Genomic DNA, 17734 nt, shown 5'->3' with positions numbered 1-17734 from the left:
GCCGTGCATCCAGTAAAGTTGCTACGGCCAGTTTATGACATCCTGAGTCTGGTAGAGAAGTTTTCATGCTGACACAAGATTAATCACAGAATCGCAAAAAGGATATAATTTCTTGATAAAGACACAATAGATGATCGTCGTTCATGACACAAGCGTGCTCCCATTTGAGGAGTTTGGAACAAGTGGGTGTTTCTCCTGCTGTTGATGTAAGATCCAGGTACTGATGTGACTGTGTGTGAGCGCCTAGTCCCCTTCAGAGGATTCTGTCCATTCCAACAGAACATCCCAACCGGGGAACTATGAGATAAAAACATGAGCAGTATGTGATGCCAGGTCCAGCTGTACATGGAACATGCTAGTGTATGATGGCAAACCATCTGGCCTGCAGTCAGGACACGCGAGTTGTCCCTAACATTGCAGAAGGTTTCCAAAAGAAAACAATCACCTGTAACAACTTGTTTACTGTTAAAGCAACCAACTCTGGTTGTGAAATGATAATCACAATAACTGATGATTTAATTTATTTTTTTTACCCCAAGACAAAGGACAAGTTCATTTAAATTAGGTTTTATCAGACTTAAATTTAAAATGGAATAAAGAAATAGTGTCAAACTGTTTGAATTAAGTTTTAATTAAAAGTGGGGGAAAAATCCACTTCATATTAATTAAGTGTCAATCAAACCAGATGGGGACATTTTTGACCCCTGAGGGGCTTAAAAAAAACCCCTTTCTTACTAAAGTTCAAAATACAGCACTCTGTAGTTAGACAAAAAGTCAAAATTATCTAAACAATTAAATATTTTATTGTCTCGTTTTATTTTCGCTCAAAAACTGAGTGCACTTTATGTAAACAAGGCCTGGTGGCCCTAAAATGTATAATGTAGGGTAAATTTTGTGTTAATGTGTTGGTCTTAAGTAAAACTAAGATGTAACACTGAATTGATTGACAATTTATACTTTAAAAAAACAGTCAAATGAAGTGGGAACATTTTTGACCCCTGAGGACCACAGGTGTATGGAAATCGGGAGGACATTATGAAGGAGTCTGCTGGACCCACTTTTGTAAGGTATCCTGTAACTTTGTGCACTTGGGGAATTGCAAAGTTTAGTAATTGTTTTTTTATTATGAAAATACAATTTTTACATTACATCTGTATATGCGGGTAGTTCTTGAAACTGGCAAAAATGCCAGAATTTACAAAGTTTATCTGTTGCTGCTTATTTCAATTCCATGTTATGGGAATAAGATTATGCCTGGAAAATGAAAGATTCACAAGGCTGCCAATATAATATTTACGTTTTCTCTTTTAGCGTTATCGCCACATACTGGTTGAACTCAACGCCATTTGTTCAGGTAGACCGCAGGCGCAACTTCTACACATCGAATGAGCAAATATCACACAAGGTTTACTATTTAAGACACTTTAGCTTGTACCTGCACATCTGACTTGACTGTCTTTCTACATACACACAAAAAAGGGTGAACACTATCCCGTCAAGTATAAATTACTGCAGATAGTTTTTCTTAAATCCAGTTTATTTTATGGAAAAATCCAGTAAAAAAAATAATGATAATATTGATCTAAAAACTAATTTATTGTTTCTAGTTCTTCAGTATTTTTTCCATTAAGCACAATTCTGTCAGTGATCACTTAAACATACAGACAATGTGACAATGATATTCCAATAATATATTCAAACGCAAATCTGGATGTTTTTGTATTATACTTTTTATTTTTTTCATATGAAACAAATCAGTTCTTCCATTGTGTTTTAAGTGTGAAATGTCTGTCATGAATTCTCACAGTACATTCAGTTAATGATGTGAAAGAAAACATCTTTGAACTTGGCACTTAGAAAACAACCACAAAGAATTGTCACCTTTATTCATTTAGAACAAAATTTACAAAGCCATTCAGTCATTTTTTAATACTTTTTTGTTTTTTAAACTCAACTGTTGAGAATATTCAAAATACACTTTTTAATGTTGCTTCTCTCGCTTTGTACTTACAAATATGTACATTAAAGTCTTTGTGTCTTTTCGTGTGTTGTCTCATTGGTAGTAAAAATCCTTTTTTTAGCATTTTATTTATAGCTCGTCACACGGCCGGCACTCTGTTTAGCTCTTCGCTATTCTGTTTGAGCTCGAGTGTCTGTGAATGTTCGGGTTGCTTAAATGGATGTCCCGTGGCTGGCCTCACTGGCTTCTGGGATGGGTCCTCCTGGCACTGGTTGGTAGGACATTGGCATGGGTGTCTTGACTGGGCTCTGCCGGAAGAGCCCTCCGTTGGGTGCCCTGTGTTTGCAGCGAATAGAGGGCATGGTGGCACTGCTCAGAGGCAGGGGCAAGGTCCTGCCAGCGGACGCGCCCAGTGTCCTTCCTGCCCCATGACCCTCCTGGAGGAAGGTGGTCACAGAGAGTGGCGGTGGTCCGCGATGGGATGGGTAATCCCGAACAGACAAAGCCTCCAGAGACTGGCTGGGTTGCATGCTGCCAATGTCCAGGGCAGAGATCTCTATAGACTGACCTGGCAGCTGCTTGTGGGCTAAGTCCTCGTCCAGGAGGCTGTTCAAACGTTGGTGGACCTGTTCCAGGTTCACTTCTTTGTCCTAAAAATAGATTGAAAGGAAGGCAGAGCCAAAGAGCGTGCATAGAATAAAAGAAGGCAGTAGAAAAGACAGTGGAGAGAGGTTTTAATGGAATGGAGAGCATGAATGTAATCAAAGAGGAGTGTGATAAAAAAAACAAGTGAAAATGAATGCAAAGTGAAAAGGGGTTAAAAGATTAAAAGAAGAAATGAGAAGAGAATAGAGAGTGAAAGAAGACAGAGAAAGACAGGTTATAATAGTCCTTTCATCATAAGCTTTATAGTTAGTAATCTTCAATCTTCAAAAAAATCAGCTGTTAACAAGACAGGCTCTAATGGATGCACAGACTATGTGAGACACTAAAGTGTAAATGGAGACGAATTAGGTAATGTCAGTTAATTGAAGTAAGCCACATTACTTTGAAGAATCTTTTCAAATATTCCTTTTTTTAGAGGGGGAACATACATATGGGACTGGGGAGAGAGAAGCCAAATAAGCACATAACTGTTTATCAGACACACATTTTCTAAAAAAGGTTTTCATGCTTGCTTTTGAATGTTATTCTATAATCATGCACCCATTTAAGTTGAGGCAGACTGATGACAGACAAAACTAGACAGGCAAATAGCAGGAGAGACCATGGGGGTGATATGACGGATGAAGCAACTACAATCTACCCCTGTCGGGCCCCATGCCCCGCCCTTTCGCCCTGTCACAGCCAATGACCATCCAGTACAGTGTGTCAGGCCTCTCCTGACCTGTGTCAAGAGCCACGGCCTCCTCCCAGTCTGTCTCTCTGTCAGTCCAAATGTCCCGCCTCCCTTCTGGTAAGGAGCTTGTTATGTCATTATATGTCAATGATCCAGAAACCCTTTGCAGAGCGTAATCCTTAGTCACCTGCTGGAGACCATAGACAACGATACATAACCAAAATGATCCCCGTGAATCCGGACATTGACATATAATTGTAATAAATTACTACTTGGCTAATAAAAGGAATAGTTTGACAATTTGTGGAAATACTCTTATTGATATATTTTCTGAAAGTTAGATGAGACAGGTGTCAGTGTTGGTAATTAGAAACATAAACAGGTCTACCTGCAGGAGAAATGCATAAATTGTGTTTTTATAATTGATCTTGTTTTTAATTTTGTATCGTAAGGCAACACTGTAATAACAATTTTATGATAATAATAATTATTATCATTTTTAGTATTATTTTTATGGCAATCAAACTACAATTTTAGAAAAATACAAAGTGGTTAAACATATAATTCTGGCTTAAATGAGCGCAGCTGCTGTAAGCAGCAGGGTGTGTTTGTGTGTGCGATAGCAGAGCTGTATGGATATTTGTGTGCTCAAAACATTTTTGTCAGACTGGAAAAATGTGACATAGATGCCGACTGTGTAAATTAATAAACTTATCAGGCTCACACCTCTATTATTAAGACAAGGGTTGAGAAAAGCCTGACAAACATATAACTACAACTGCATATTCTATTATTTCAGGGTTTTTTTTTATGTGAATAAAACGGTAAGTAAAGTATTATTTGAAGCTACAGCCCCCCTGTCATTAAAGGGTCTAAGAGCAAGTAAAAAAAATTATATAACAAAAAACAGCTCAAAAGCGTAAGTGTTGCTATGCAAGTTTTATATAAAACCAGAAATTACTAAACTTGGGTTTTTTTTACTGCCTGCACACTGAGGTCCAACTTTCCCAGGAATGGACACACTATTTTTTAGAGAAGTGATTGATGAGTAGGTGGTGAACTTATTATGAATATAACCTGTTATTCAGCAGGTTAGGTGTGCTACGTAAGTTGCCAAGTAAGAAGTAAATGGCCTTTATAACAATAAAAACCCAGGTTAAAACCTCTGTTATGTTGCTAAACCTCTAAACTTGCTTTGTAGTACAGACCAGATTCTTTTTAATATAGATGCCATATCCAAGATGATGTTAAAGAATATAATTTGGCATCGTGTGACTGAAATAAACAAGACTTATTTGATCTATTTGGTCAGTAATTTAGTATTGAAAACTGCATGGCTAGAAGATTTTTTGAATTTCATGTATTAATTCAGTATTTAATTGTTATTAGACTTTTGCCTTAGCGGTGACGCTTTTTCTTAAAACAACTACATCCCATTCTCCATTGTTCACCTCGATGTTAACTATGCTTCCCTACATGAAGAAACTGGTGTGCGGCAGTATGCAGAGTGCATGTAGTGAGCACGATCCTGTGGCTTTAGACTGACCCTGATTCACTGACATATGCACAGTACCTGGTGCAAATGTTTGATGAATCCAAATGTGATTTTGCACATATAAGAGTAAGCCAAGACTCGCTGTTTTTTCTGTAGCTAACCTGTGTTCTAAAAGAAAGGAATTTTTCATTTTTAAAGGAAAATTGTTGTGCCATCACGTTTCTGTAATTATTGACAACTAAGCAATTAAGTGTATTTCCATAATGTCAAACTAATTGGCCGGTGTGTTCAGGCTTGCAGCAGAGTTTTGCTTTAAATGGCTGTCATAATGCCCACATATTGTATTCTAATGCTGTCATGGGGCCACAGAGCACTGCTTAAAACAATTTAGAATATAAAGTAATAGTCCACCCAAGTCTTTTGAATTTTAATCACTCCCTGTAGGCATGAAAGGCAATTAAAGTTTGTGCAGTGGTCAGCTTGATTTCATGACTGCTGAGCAGATTTTTTTAACCACATCTCAAAGTAAACATCATATTTGTTTTAGTAGTTTAATCTAACAAATACCAGAAAGTTTAAGTGAATTATACAACTTGACATAATGTTAAATCTTGGAAAGACTTTAAAACTCGAAAGACAATCCAATTATGTTCTAAAAACGGCAAAACTAATATTTGTGAAGAGCAAACACAAAAATCCTCACTGTGTTTGGTTTGGATCAACTACTTCACCATTTGGGTACTTATTAGTTACTTTTTTGTTCTGCCATGAAAACCTGCCATCATTGAATCCATGTGAAACCAAGAAAAACTACATGCTTTTCGCAGTCTAGAAGGGAGCTGTGAGACATGCTGTCACTTATCTTAAGAAGCAGTTTGGGTCCTATAGATAAGATTTTGTTCTTTGCGTCCTGCTGTTCATTACTGCTGTAGCCAATCCTGTGTTCATGATATCATACTCTACTGTCATAAAATGCTAGCTCATTTTATGGCCTTTTTTTTGGTTTGTTTGTTTGTTTTCCTGGACTGTACCAGTTGTGAGAGTACATTTTACTTTTTATTATTGTCAACAGTTCTTGTTTCTTTAATTTGTCTTCCTGTTTGTTTCAGTTTAAACTGTGTTACAGAATAGTAAATTTATTAAAATAATTTGTCTGCACCTTTCCCACCTCACTGTTACCTGCATACATGTAACAGATTTTGAATGAGTTGTAAACTGTTGCATTTGCATGCGCAATTGGAGTAGGAAATACAAGCCTCTAGAAATCTCCTTGAACTGCTACAATTCTTTATTTACTGCTCCCTATACATCGGATATGCTGCCCAGCATCTTTATGTGCTTCTTTCTTTCTGCCTTAAATTTCCACACAGTCACATTTCAAGACTACAGAGCGTGTGTGTTTTACAGTCAAAAGATTTTGGGTGGAAACATCTTTCCAACATATCAACAGCAATAAAGCACACAACCACGATTAGAGTTAGCACATCTTGTCTTTTTAAATAATGGCAGCGATGTTTGTGTAATGAATCTCACATGACAGCAATATGTGGTTATTAAGAGAGCAGCTACTGCTGTACACACAAAGACTGTGAAATAGAAATCATCAGCAGTAACTCAAACTCTCATATGCACCAAAAAGCAGCTTGGATGGAGTTTGATTTACTGTGTGTTTTCCAGGGCAGGACTGGGTCTTAAATGGGTATTCTCATCCAGTATTGTTGGACTGTCAAGTCAAACAGGCAGGTCAAGGCTCAGATTCTTTACTATCTGCATTTGCTCACACTTTAGTTTAGGGATCCATGTCAAGCCTTAGTTGTCTGGACGCCTCATGCAGAGGGGCTGCCCAGTCGACAGCAGCAAGATAAAGTCTGAGCTCTAAAGCATTAAGACTTGAATGGATTAGCTAAAGAGAGCTATTGTACAACTGAAGCACTTATCGACTCAGAAGTACAATTTCAGTATGTGGTATTAAATTTGCATGTTATCTTTTCACTGCGGGTCTCTCATGTGAGCACCAGTGACGGATTTTTAATTTTTTTTGGCAATTAAGGATTCTTTGTGTCAGCATGAGAGAGAAGCCTCAGAGAAGTCCCTTACAAAGCACCCCAACCTCTCTCCCAACATGAGAAGGAATGAGTAGATTGATCACATGATGTCTGGACTATCATCAGGGGCACACCTATTATAACTCGGTGTACTGCAGCTCTACTAAATCGGGGCTGGTGTCAGCGCCTGCTGGATCCATAAAGTAGAGTGTGGCAGTGGCATCTCTGGGCAGGACCGGGGGGCCCGGGGGTCTGGGTCTCGACCGGGGCCTTGGTGGGGCAGGGGGACCTGTGGTGGCCACCATGGCCAGGTTCTGGGTTAGAAGGCCCGGGCCTGGGCCCTGGCCCGACGAGTTGTCAGTGGTCACCTCTTTGGGCTGCTCTCGTCGGCAGTGGTTGCTGTTCCACCACGTCTCCAGTGCAGCTACTAGGAGGGCCAGTAGCAACCCTGCGGCAAGGATGCAGAAGACGCCGGCAAAGCTGTGGAGACGCAGCGCCCGTCCCTCTGGCTGGGCTTCTGTGTGGCTCTGCAGGTCACAACGACCTTTCTTTGGCCACCACTTCTGCTTCAAGATGCCAAGATCCCCCTTTTCTTGAAGCTCCAAAATCCTGCTCAGAGAAAAGACTAAGTAGTTCTTTCAACACAGTAGGTGGAAATCTTCATGTAATAACCACAAGACAAATCCTTTGCTAACACTGATTCTGATTAAGTCCTAGGTAACAGAATGATAAAGGCAGAAGAGCAGAGAATTTTCACCACAATATTATCATGTAACAATAATTCAACGATATTGTGTAGCTCACGAAATGAGAGTAAATAACATAAAACAAAACATGGTTAATGTATTGCATGTATTAGCATTTCATTGTAACCTCATTAAAATCCCATAGAGGGTAAAGCTATTAAACACTGCAGTTCTTAGTTTACAGAGCGCAAGATGTGACACTGATTGTAATCAAGAATCAAAAGTTCGGTTCTATAAAAATGAAGCAAAGAAAATCAGAGCTTAGGAGTAATCAGTATCATATCAAACCGTATAAGCACAGAAACAAAGATGATCAAATATGAGAGTTGGCCCATTAGTTAGTGCACAAATTACAGGGTAAGGAATAGATGTATGCTGGGGAGAATGATGATGGCTGATCACAAACACAGGCGAAGCAGTTAGGGTGTCCCACTGGAACAGTTAACTTTTTGCACAGTCATTGCTCAAACTGTTCAACAGTGACTGACATTTATGCATTTTGCAGAAGCCTACACATTCATTCATTGCAAAAAGGCATAAGCAGATATACTGCCAGAGTTATTTATATACTTTTATACTCATGAAGTGTCTCAGCCTCACCCTATGTTCAAATATTCCCATCTTTCACTGAAGCAGTGTTTGTGGCAGATTAATCAGTCTTTCTTTTTGAGTTGGTGCTTGTCGAGAGTTCATGTTTTCACATCTAATTAAATATTAATTTTCATTGACAAACAGAGAGTGCCATGGAAGTCGGGAGCGTTTTTATTCCTGGGGAGAAAGTTTCCTGCCCTGCTTTCAAATTTTAAGACGTGAAATTACTTGTCTGTCCTTGAGCCAAATGCAACAGACAAATAGTAAAAATATGCTTCAGATAGAGGCCAACAGTATAGAGACCAACTTTGCAATTCAACCTTGCTCTGCTACACTTGCCATAGTTGTCCACGTAAGAAATATGCACAATTAGTTTGATCATCTATTTAGAATAATCCCTTAAATGAAGATGAGTATATTATAAATAAACCTCTACCATAACCAAAAGAACTGATGCCCAGACCAATAAAAATGAAGTTTTAAGGTACTGAACACGTTAGATGTTACAGCATTATTGCATCATTGGCTTCTCTGCTGTAAAAATGCATCGTATACATACTTCTGTGAGAAAATGTCTCTGTAAGGACTGCCGTGCTGCAGGGCCATGCCATAGCCTCTGGTGCTCATGCTGTTTCCTGCTATAGTTAACGTGCAGTCATCGTCTGTCAGGGCAGCATACTCTACCACTGCCATGTCCCACAGAAAGGCATATGACTCTCGCTTTGCCTGCAAAAATTTCCATCACAAACACAAAAAGAGACGCACGTGGTAATTACATAAAGACATGCTTAACTGCTTAGTGGAGAAATCTTAAATGACTTTTAAAAACATTTTCTTTAATCATCAGCGATCGAGAATGCTTTGTATAAACAAACAAAAACTGATTAGATACAGTGTAAATGCAATTTGCATTACGCTTCTTTTAAGGTTAAGAGTAGACTATTTTACTAGAGAAGCGCACGGGAGGATATTTTACTCAGACAAAGCAATGAGCAGTCTGCACACTGGAGCTAAATATTTGCATAGAAATTACCGCACATTTGCCCACTCACACTAAACACTGAAAACATTATGAAAAAAACAAATATTCCTTATTCTTTTTTTCTGTATTTGCAATCTTCACCTAATAACACATTTTGAGACACCCAATCATAAGCTGGAGTTTGAAAATCACTGTGTAGAAAATGTAGAAGAGCCACAGCTGAATCTGTATGGATTTTTATTTATGTATTCATTGTTTTGTACACAGTCCTGACTTTTGCCTCCTGTGGTGTCCTACATCCTACATCTTCCAGAGAAAGACTGTCCCTGTAATAAATTAAGATGAACAACACAAAGAGCCACTGGGTTATGCATACACACATTCCAATCAAACTATGGTTATATATTTATTAGGGGTGCAACGATACACAAAATTCACGGTTCGGTTCGGTTCGATACTTTGGTGTCACGGTTCGATATTTTTTCGATACAAAAAAATGTTCATGCATTTTTAATTTGTCATTTATTAAAATTATAAATATATATTTTAACTCAAAAGTACAGTTTTTAAATTTAACCCTAACCCTTGTGCATGTTTTTTATTTTGACAGCGAATGCGCACCTGCGGACCACTTATGTGCAGCCCTGGTTATTTAGCTCATCATATCGCAGCCACAGAAATTCTTTTGTCCATGAAACCATAAAGCTGCACTTTCTTTTTGCCTTATAGTCTGATTTGTCATAACTTCTCCGTTTTGTGGTAAGCTTTTCTTTGGCTGTCACTTCTTCACCCTGACCTGTCTTATTTGGCTCAGCAGAACTGAAATGCTTTTACACACTCACTCACATAAGCTCAGCGATTCTCTGCGTGATCAACCTCTCACATGTTTAAGCTTGCTGCGGGAGATTTCACTTGTCATGTTTGCATAGTAAGCTAACGATTAATAAGACGATGCCAGAGGAATTGGTGCACAAATTATCATCACTCACAGATCAGTGCTGTCGGTCTCTATACACAGTTCGCACGATTGCAAAGTGAAAGCAAAAAAACAAGCGCAAATTCAAACGCGACTTCAATATGTCACATATTGACAGTGGCTCACCGATGCCAATGACATAATTACCCAGCTACATTTCTGAAAGAATGCAAAAGCATTGACATATATTTTTCCTACAATAGCCCGACGGGCAGGGAAGAGATAGATTTTGGTAGCCCGACTGAAAAAAATCTCTAGCACCGGGACGTCGGGCTAGCGATATTGCAAGCCCTGTATCTGATTGAGGAATCACTCATCTTTGGAAAAGAGAGTTTATTACAGAGAAATGTCTCTTTCCAAAATAAAAGCTATACTATCCGCTTCTTCTGGGCTATATTCTCAGCAGCATAAGGAGAATCATGTGCTAACAGCTGTCTAAATGACTCGGCTAAAGTTAGTAGCATGCTTGCTTTTTTTTTGTCTGCTTCCACTTGTCTTTGCACTACGATGATGTCGGCGTAAATGTGCAGTCATATTCGTTGTGTTCCCACTAGTGCTTTCAGGTTAATCTCGTTGAAATGACCTTAACGCCACAACACGGCAAATCTCCGTTAACGAGCTACCTCCGATCACTCCGTGCATGGGGCTAGACGGCCAACACGTTAACGAGCTAACTGCGCTAACACACTAGTTCACACCAATGTAATTGAGCATTGCATGGCACATCCAACATACTGTTTTACTTTAGTCCATGACTCGCTTACCTTCAGGGTCATACGTCACATGAAAACCAAAATAATTCCAAACGCCAGATCTGAATGAGGTTCAATTTGCCTGTTGCAAGGAGAGCTTAACTTCTGTCTCGCTAGCTTGCCCTGCGCTCTTCCTTCTGACTATGCTGTCTGTGTGGAGCGCTCAGTGGATCTGCGCTCGACAGTGCAGCCTAGGCGGAGTAGTCGAACACAGATTCACTGAGCGCTCAACACAGACAGCATCGTCAGAAGGAAAATTGATAAAATAAATTACAAATGTTGTATTGTTCGATACATATGCGTACCGAACCGAAAGCACTGTATCGAACGGTTCAATATCGATACGAATATCGTTGCACCCCTAATATTTATATATGTACACATATATAAAAACTGCAGTATTTTGTTTAAGAATGAAGAGCAATGCAGTAAATCAGTAACAGACTAAAATTGCTTTCTCTCATCAAATTAAACTGAGACTAGTTTTCCTGTGATGTACGCATCCTTGCATTGCCTGGCCTGATTACACTCGATCCAATTATCAGCTCAAATAATAAAGCTGTTTTGTGTCAAGTGCACATGTCAGACCCCACTGTAAATTATCTAATTATTATTGTCTAGTGTCTGGGTTAAAGAACGAGATGACAAAATGCACAAACTATTCATTTAGCCACACAGGCAGTTTGTGGGAACAATTAGAAAAACTTTGCAATTTGTTAGATTAAAAGAATCACTTTTTACCTCCATGCTTCTGTTAGTCAGACATGCATTTGTTTTAACTAATTCTCAGCTTGTTCCTACACGGTGGTGTGAGATAAAAAATGCAGTGAATTGCAAGACAATCCCTTATTGAGCTGAAGACATTACAGATGTTTTTAATTAATTAATTTATTCTTTTGCGGCTAGACAAATCCCCCTTCAATGCCTGCTTCTTGTCAATATTTTGCTGTGCATACATTTCCTTTTTGAGGGTGACCTGAAATGAACTGTTAGATTGCTAAGGCATTGTTAAAACATCGTCCTGTGTAAAGCAAACTTTTACAGAACATCTTTTTTTTCTTAGAGACAAAATGCTCTTTCCCCCTTGAAATTGAACATTTTGTTCATGAAGATAAAAATAAATACTCACCTTCTTGATACCCTCTGAAGGGCTGGATACAGAGTTCTCAAAGCCATTGTTTTTGTTGATGACTTTCCACAGCTCAGCATATGTGCTGTCCTGCTCCAGAGGGTTGGTGCCTTTTGCCCTAAAATACTCGTACACAGCCGAGTCTCTCACCGTCCCATAAACTAGGTCCACCTGCTTGGACAGGTCCTGGAATGATCTGCATGGTCACATGAGTGAATTACTTGCTTTGTTTAAAGATAAAAGAAGAAAACATACAGTAACTGTCATGATAATTGAAACATTATAACATTAGCATTAATGTTACTTAACGTTAACATGAGGTTTTATTTACCAACAGATAAAAAGCAAAAATATTGGATATCTATAGGGGATATCTGTAAAACCCCAGCAAAGTGTTTGAGATACTGACTTGGATTACTCAGCTCTCAATCCAGTCGAGCATCTGTGGAATGTGCTGGACAAAGAAGTCAGATTCATGGATCTCAAGTCTCAACTGATAGAAAGAATGTGCTGCTAACATCTTGGCTGCAGATACTACAGCACACCTTCAGGAGTCTAGTGGACTCCGTGTCTCGATGGATCAGGGCTGTTTTGATCAACGCAATTTATTTATTTAACAAAAATTAGGCCAAAATGCATCACTACATCACATGATTCAGTAGCTTGCAACACGACTTTTACTAGCCTTAACTTTAAGTAATGGTTTTGGAGGAAGCATTATGCATTGTCGTTCTGTTTTTTTTTTTTTTTTAATCAATTTTGTTGTAGATTTGCGCTACACTTGTGATATCCAGTCCTGGAAAGAGTGGCAACTGTCTTGAATGTTTTCCTCTTGTGAATAAACTTTCACAAATGATTGGTTTTGATGGAAACAGCATCACAATAGCTGAAAGCTCCCAAGCAGCAAACTGCCAAAACTTCTATAAAACTTTTTTTTTCTGCTCCATAGAGGTGGCCACACTTGTGAGGCTCAACTAATCAAGTGTATTTCATTAGCAGCAATTGGCTGCTAATTGCCCTCTTAAGGTGCGCTTAAGTTTTTCACACACTGCTTCTGAATCGTGGCTTAATTTTTTAGATAAATAATGACATCGTTTATTTGTCATGTTTTGTATTTCATCTGAAGTTACATGTAACTAATTTGAAGACATGCCTAGGACCAGATTATTTGTTGCATGTCCCGATACAGAAAAAGATGAAACCTTAAAAAGGGGCTGTACTTTATTTTATGATGGCTATGCTTGTGGTAAAATGTTTAGTTTTCAAAGGATACCTTTTCTGTCATAAACTACTCACATAAAGTGTGTTATGATGGTAAATAACATAGATGGGCTTAAGGTTTGCAGCCAGCAAAGTTGCTACAACTAACTGTATGTTAGCTTGTAAAATCATGCTCCACTATTTCTCCACACATGCATGATGCAAGAAATCCCCGATGTAGGAAATACTTCTGGTATTAATTCAAGAAACATGCATGAACAAATGCTTAACATTAAAACTATTAAATTACACTTGTCCATGTGTCACAACAAATTCATATTTCATTACTATCAGATGATAAACCAGATACAAGATTCCATTATTTTGTTAATGTTGTATTGTTATAATTATCCACAATAACAGTGACACAGACAATTCCAATTTATTAGATGTCCCTTTATTGCTAATCTAGATATTAACTATTATATTGCTATATAAATAGGATATAAGCATTCCTGTGTTTGCAACCCGGTAGAGCAAAATCAAAAAAAATGTGGCAAACACTAATTCTTTTTTTTTTTTTTTTTTTTTTTTTTTTTTTTTATTAATTTAATTTTACACCCTTTTTACCTATAAATCAGGTTACTTTTCAAGCTAAATTAAGCCAATGGATGCTCATATTTGCTAATCTGTCAGATCGATTTCTTGGGCTTATGTACTGCAGGTTGCATTTTTCTCCCAGCGAGTGTGGATTTGGTCATTTGCAGAAAAGCTATCCGGGTTAAAACAGTATGTTTATGCGGCCTGTAACTCTGATTTCAGTGACTTTTATTCACAAACCAAGAACCTGCTTCATACTATAATGTAACAATTTAAACATTTTAATACACAGGACAGTCATTAAATCCTAGAATTCATATTTGATAATGACAAAGGAATCAAAGAGCTGCTTATTTATATTATTATATTATTAGCACAATAGCATGTGCTAATAAAAACAATACCTCAAAAGTAAAAACTGACAGTTAAACCAGGAAAAAATAAGCATCTATTTGTCCAGATGTTGATGTAGTTTTGAAGATTGTGAAGAGCCGTTAGAGAGCTGAAGCAAGCTCATGAAATATACACTGTATATAGACTCATAGTCGGGCTTTCTTTCTTTCTACAAGCTTCATTCACACACTTACAGCCGTGTTCAGTATCATGACCAAAGACACAAAACCAACATGCAGGTTGGAGCTCTATAAGAAAAGATGCTACTTTGTCACATACAAACTGTTCCGGGTTCCTTTATGGTTGTGACCACCTTCAGTAAATACCCAAGAATACTTAAACATGCATGCTAGAGGAGCTGGGGATCAAACTACCAACCTTCTGAATAGTAGATGCCCCAATCTACCTTTGTTGTATCCCACAGTTATATAATGGCTTCATGGTGTAGTAGTTTACACATTTTTTTTTTCTCTTTTTTTCTTTGGAAGGGGGCAAGGGTACCTAGACCCGGTTAGTAGAGTACGCTTGGGGAGTGTGATCGTCCCTTTATGTCTGTCTCCACGTCGGTTGAGTGTGAAGTACATATGAGAGCATGAGGGTGGGAATGGATGTTTGTGTCTGTGTGTGCCTGTATGTCTGTGTCTATATGTCAGGTTGGGTATCAGACGCCACCTCTCTGGGGACATCTCGGGCCCTCCAAGGTTTGGAGGCCTATCTCCACCCACCACCACTTCCCCTGCCGGTGGCGGACTCCCTCAGGTATCGGTGCATTGGTGGTTCTTTGTATCTGGGGGTGGGCGTTCGGGTACACACCGGCTCACTCCTTGGCGGCCGCTTATTGGGGCTCGCTCGGGCCACTTTGGAGGTGGGGTGCCCCCGGCCTCTCGGCCTGGGGCTCGGTCACTCAGGCACAGCTGGCTGCCGGCGGAGCTCACGGGCGCGTCACTGCAACTCCCCCTGGCTTCTGCTCCGCGGCTGCTGAATGAGCTCTCATCTGGGACTCTCCTTAGCTCTTACTGGGACAGTGGCGCGGCTGCCCCTCTGTGGGTCTTCCTTGGTCTCTTGTGTTCTGGGGGCCTCTGGATGTCTGGAGTTTTGATCTCCTCCATACCTGCTTGATACCATAGAGGACGGGGCTGTGGCTCCCCACACTCTCTAGCAGATCATTACATGGAGAAACCTTTGGAATGCAAGCATGCTGATCCACACAGGTATGCACACAGGTATGCACACATGGGTATTCACAGATGCGGACTACAGCTTTCTTGGCTGCTGCCTCAAAGCACACTGTGCGCTGTCTATCTTGCGTGCTGCACAATATCGTTTACTATTTAGTAACTATTGATATCTATGACTAGCTAGTTTATTGTGATGGTGCTTTTTTTTTTTTTTATTATTATGTTGCTCTTTGTTGTTTGCTGTCTCCCCTGTTTTTTTTGTTTTTCTTTCTCTCCATACAGGTGACCCAGGAGTTTTTTTTTTTTGTTTTGTTTTTTCTCTCTTCCCCCCCTTCTCACCGTCTCGTCTCCCCTTTGGTTTTCTTTCTTCCTCTCCCCCTCTTTCTTTCATTCTTTCCCCCTGTCCTATTAAAAAAAAAAAAAAAAAAAAAAAAAAGGATGACAAAGGATGAACTGAAGCTCCGCCATCACGTGATGTCACATGCTGCTGTTTCTGATGTCACTTCCAAAGGCAAACACTAATTCAAGCTGATATCAGCACTCTTTTCCCCTTTCATTCATTATGCCACATAAGTCTCTTGGCTTCTGTCCTTTACAGAAGGACTCTCTTTTCCCTCTATTTAAAATTCAAGATTTAACTTGCCCCTAATGCACTCCAACAAATCAGTAGACCTAAAACTGCTGCCTTCCTTTTTAATGCACATTGGAGCAAATCACTAATCATCATGCCCTTTATCAACTAAATTAGCTACACCTGTAGTGCGATACCACAACTTTCTCCAGCATTGCCAGCACAATGAGTCCAGTGTGATTCACAGTAATGATGATCAGTTTGGGGGTACTGCATTCATGAATGATTATGGGGTTCATCCCAATGGCTGGTCATTAATCCCCAGTAGAACCTGCTCCAAATTGCATTCTACTTTTTATTGGATCTAGAAGTTTCTGCCTCAAGATTGTAGGAAATAAGAAAAAAGCCACTTGCAGCTTTCATTTTAAGATGGACTAATTCTGAAACTTAAAAAGCTAAATATTTGCCAATTGCCAATGCAATGTAAAAAATGTTTTCATATCGCCAATTTTCTTTATTGGTATTCAGCTGATATGTCAACTCAATTATTAATACCTGACAGGGGTGATGGCTATTTGATATGACTATAAGAAACTAAAGAAGAGATGGAACAAACACCCTTTAACCATGTCATGTTGACACTGCATAATTTGTCCAACAGCGGGGTGCTCTACAGCACCACGAGTCAGACAGCACATTATTCACGACTTGTTGTGGCAATAAAACATTGTTATTAATTATTACAAAACATTAATATAAATTAGATTGTTATAATATCTTGTTAAAGTCTCATAATAACTACAAAAAACAAAAGTTAAGGAAATCTGTTCATGTTTTTTTCCCTTGAAGCTTTAACCGTCTTTTTTCCAATTCTCTGAGAAGTCGGAGAATTCAATAGCTTATCTGGAGCTGATACTGCAGGACTAATTCAACCATTTAATTGGAGACGTATATGGTGTGGAAGTGGTTGTGGAAAGGGGAAAACAGCAAGTGAGAGCAAAACAAACAACCTATTAGATATTTCATGGTCTCTAACTTCTGCTGTCACATTAAACTACGAGCTTTAATTCACTGGGTTAAATATTCCGATTTTTGTCTAACATCTTAGTTTCATAACTACATAAACACTGTGACCTATAGTGTGTTATGAAGGTGCAGATTTAAGATACCACAGAAAAACCAATGGAAGAAGGTGAAATAATTAATAATATGTATATGATATACATGTACTAAGAATCGTGGCCCATTTTAAGTACTTTTTCTGGTTCACCTTTTCTTCAAAGCACTGCATCACTTAGATTTTTGTAATAACTGCAGAAAGGTGAACCCTCTGTTCAATAAATATAATGGCTGAAGTACATTACACAGACCTTTTCCTTTCATTCCTTTTTCCCCACACATGCATGCATAGATTTGTTAGTTTTACATATCTGTAACTGGCCAAAGCAGTGAAAACTGAAACAATATAAAAATCAAGAGAATTTAGCCAAAAAACTTGATCTAATTAGTATTAATCTACAAGGTATCTGAAGGGACACAAGTTATTAAACTAATCTCTCACTTTTTCTTTTGCTCTCTCAAACTAATTCAAGATAAGAACATAAGATTAGGGTTTAAATCACAGCAGGGGGTGAAAAAAAATCACCTCTTTGTCCCCAGGCGTAGTAAAGGCTTATTTTGACACACTGTAAACAAAGAGGAACGAGTTGTGTAGTGTTTAAAAATGCAAATGTTCACTTAAGATTAAGTTATTGCTCCTGTTACACCACACTCATGT

General features: G+C 38.8%; 1 protein-coding gene across 4 annotated transcripts in view; it reads right to left on the bottom strand.

The window, feature by feature from the left end:
- Window positions 1–1753: 1753 nt before the first annotated feature.
- The window catches only part of grid1a (glutamate receptor, ionotropic, delta 1a), a 290493-nt gene continuing 274512 nt past the window's right edge, over window positions 1754–17734 (bottom strand). The window contains exons 13-17 of one of the 4 annotated variants that reach the window (XM_085477350.1): window positions 12016–12211; window positions 8736–8902; window positions 7208–7448; window positions 3348–3489; window positions 1754–2610 (exon numbers count right to left, since the gene is read on the bottom strand). In XM_085477350.1, coding sequence (XP_085333476.1) covers window positions 2198–2610; window positions 3348–3489; window positions 7208–7448; window positions 8736–8902; window positions 12016–12211 — 1159 coding nt within the window. In that variant the 3' untranslated portion in view covers window positions 1754–2197. Of the gene's footprint in view, window positions 2611–3347; window positions 3490–6973; window positions 7449–8735; window positions 8903–12015; window positions 12212–17734 lie in introns of all 4 variants that reach the window. The other 3 variants (XM_085477351.1, XM_085477353.1, XM_085477354.1) reach the window with 3 other exon arrangements.

This window comes from Copadichromis virginalis, linkage group LG13 (genome assembly GCF_057382275.1).
Source record: "Copadichromis virginalis isolate Kocher_CV1m ecotype Utaka linkage group LG13, C_Virginalis_male_GT1.1, whole genome shotgun sequence".
In the NCBI taxonomy this organism is placed as follows: Eukaryota; Metazoa; Chordata; class Actinopteri; order Cichliformes; family Cichlidae; genus Copadichromis; species Copadichromis virginalis.
Note: the sequence above shows the minus strand (reverse complement) of the source record. Positions and strands in the feature narration are given on the sequence as shown.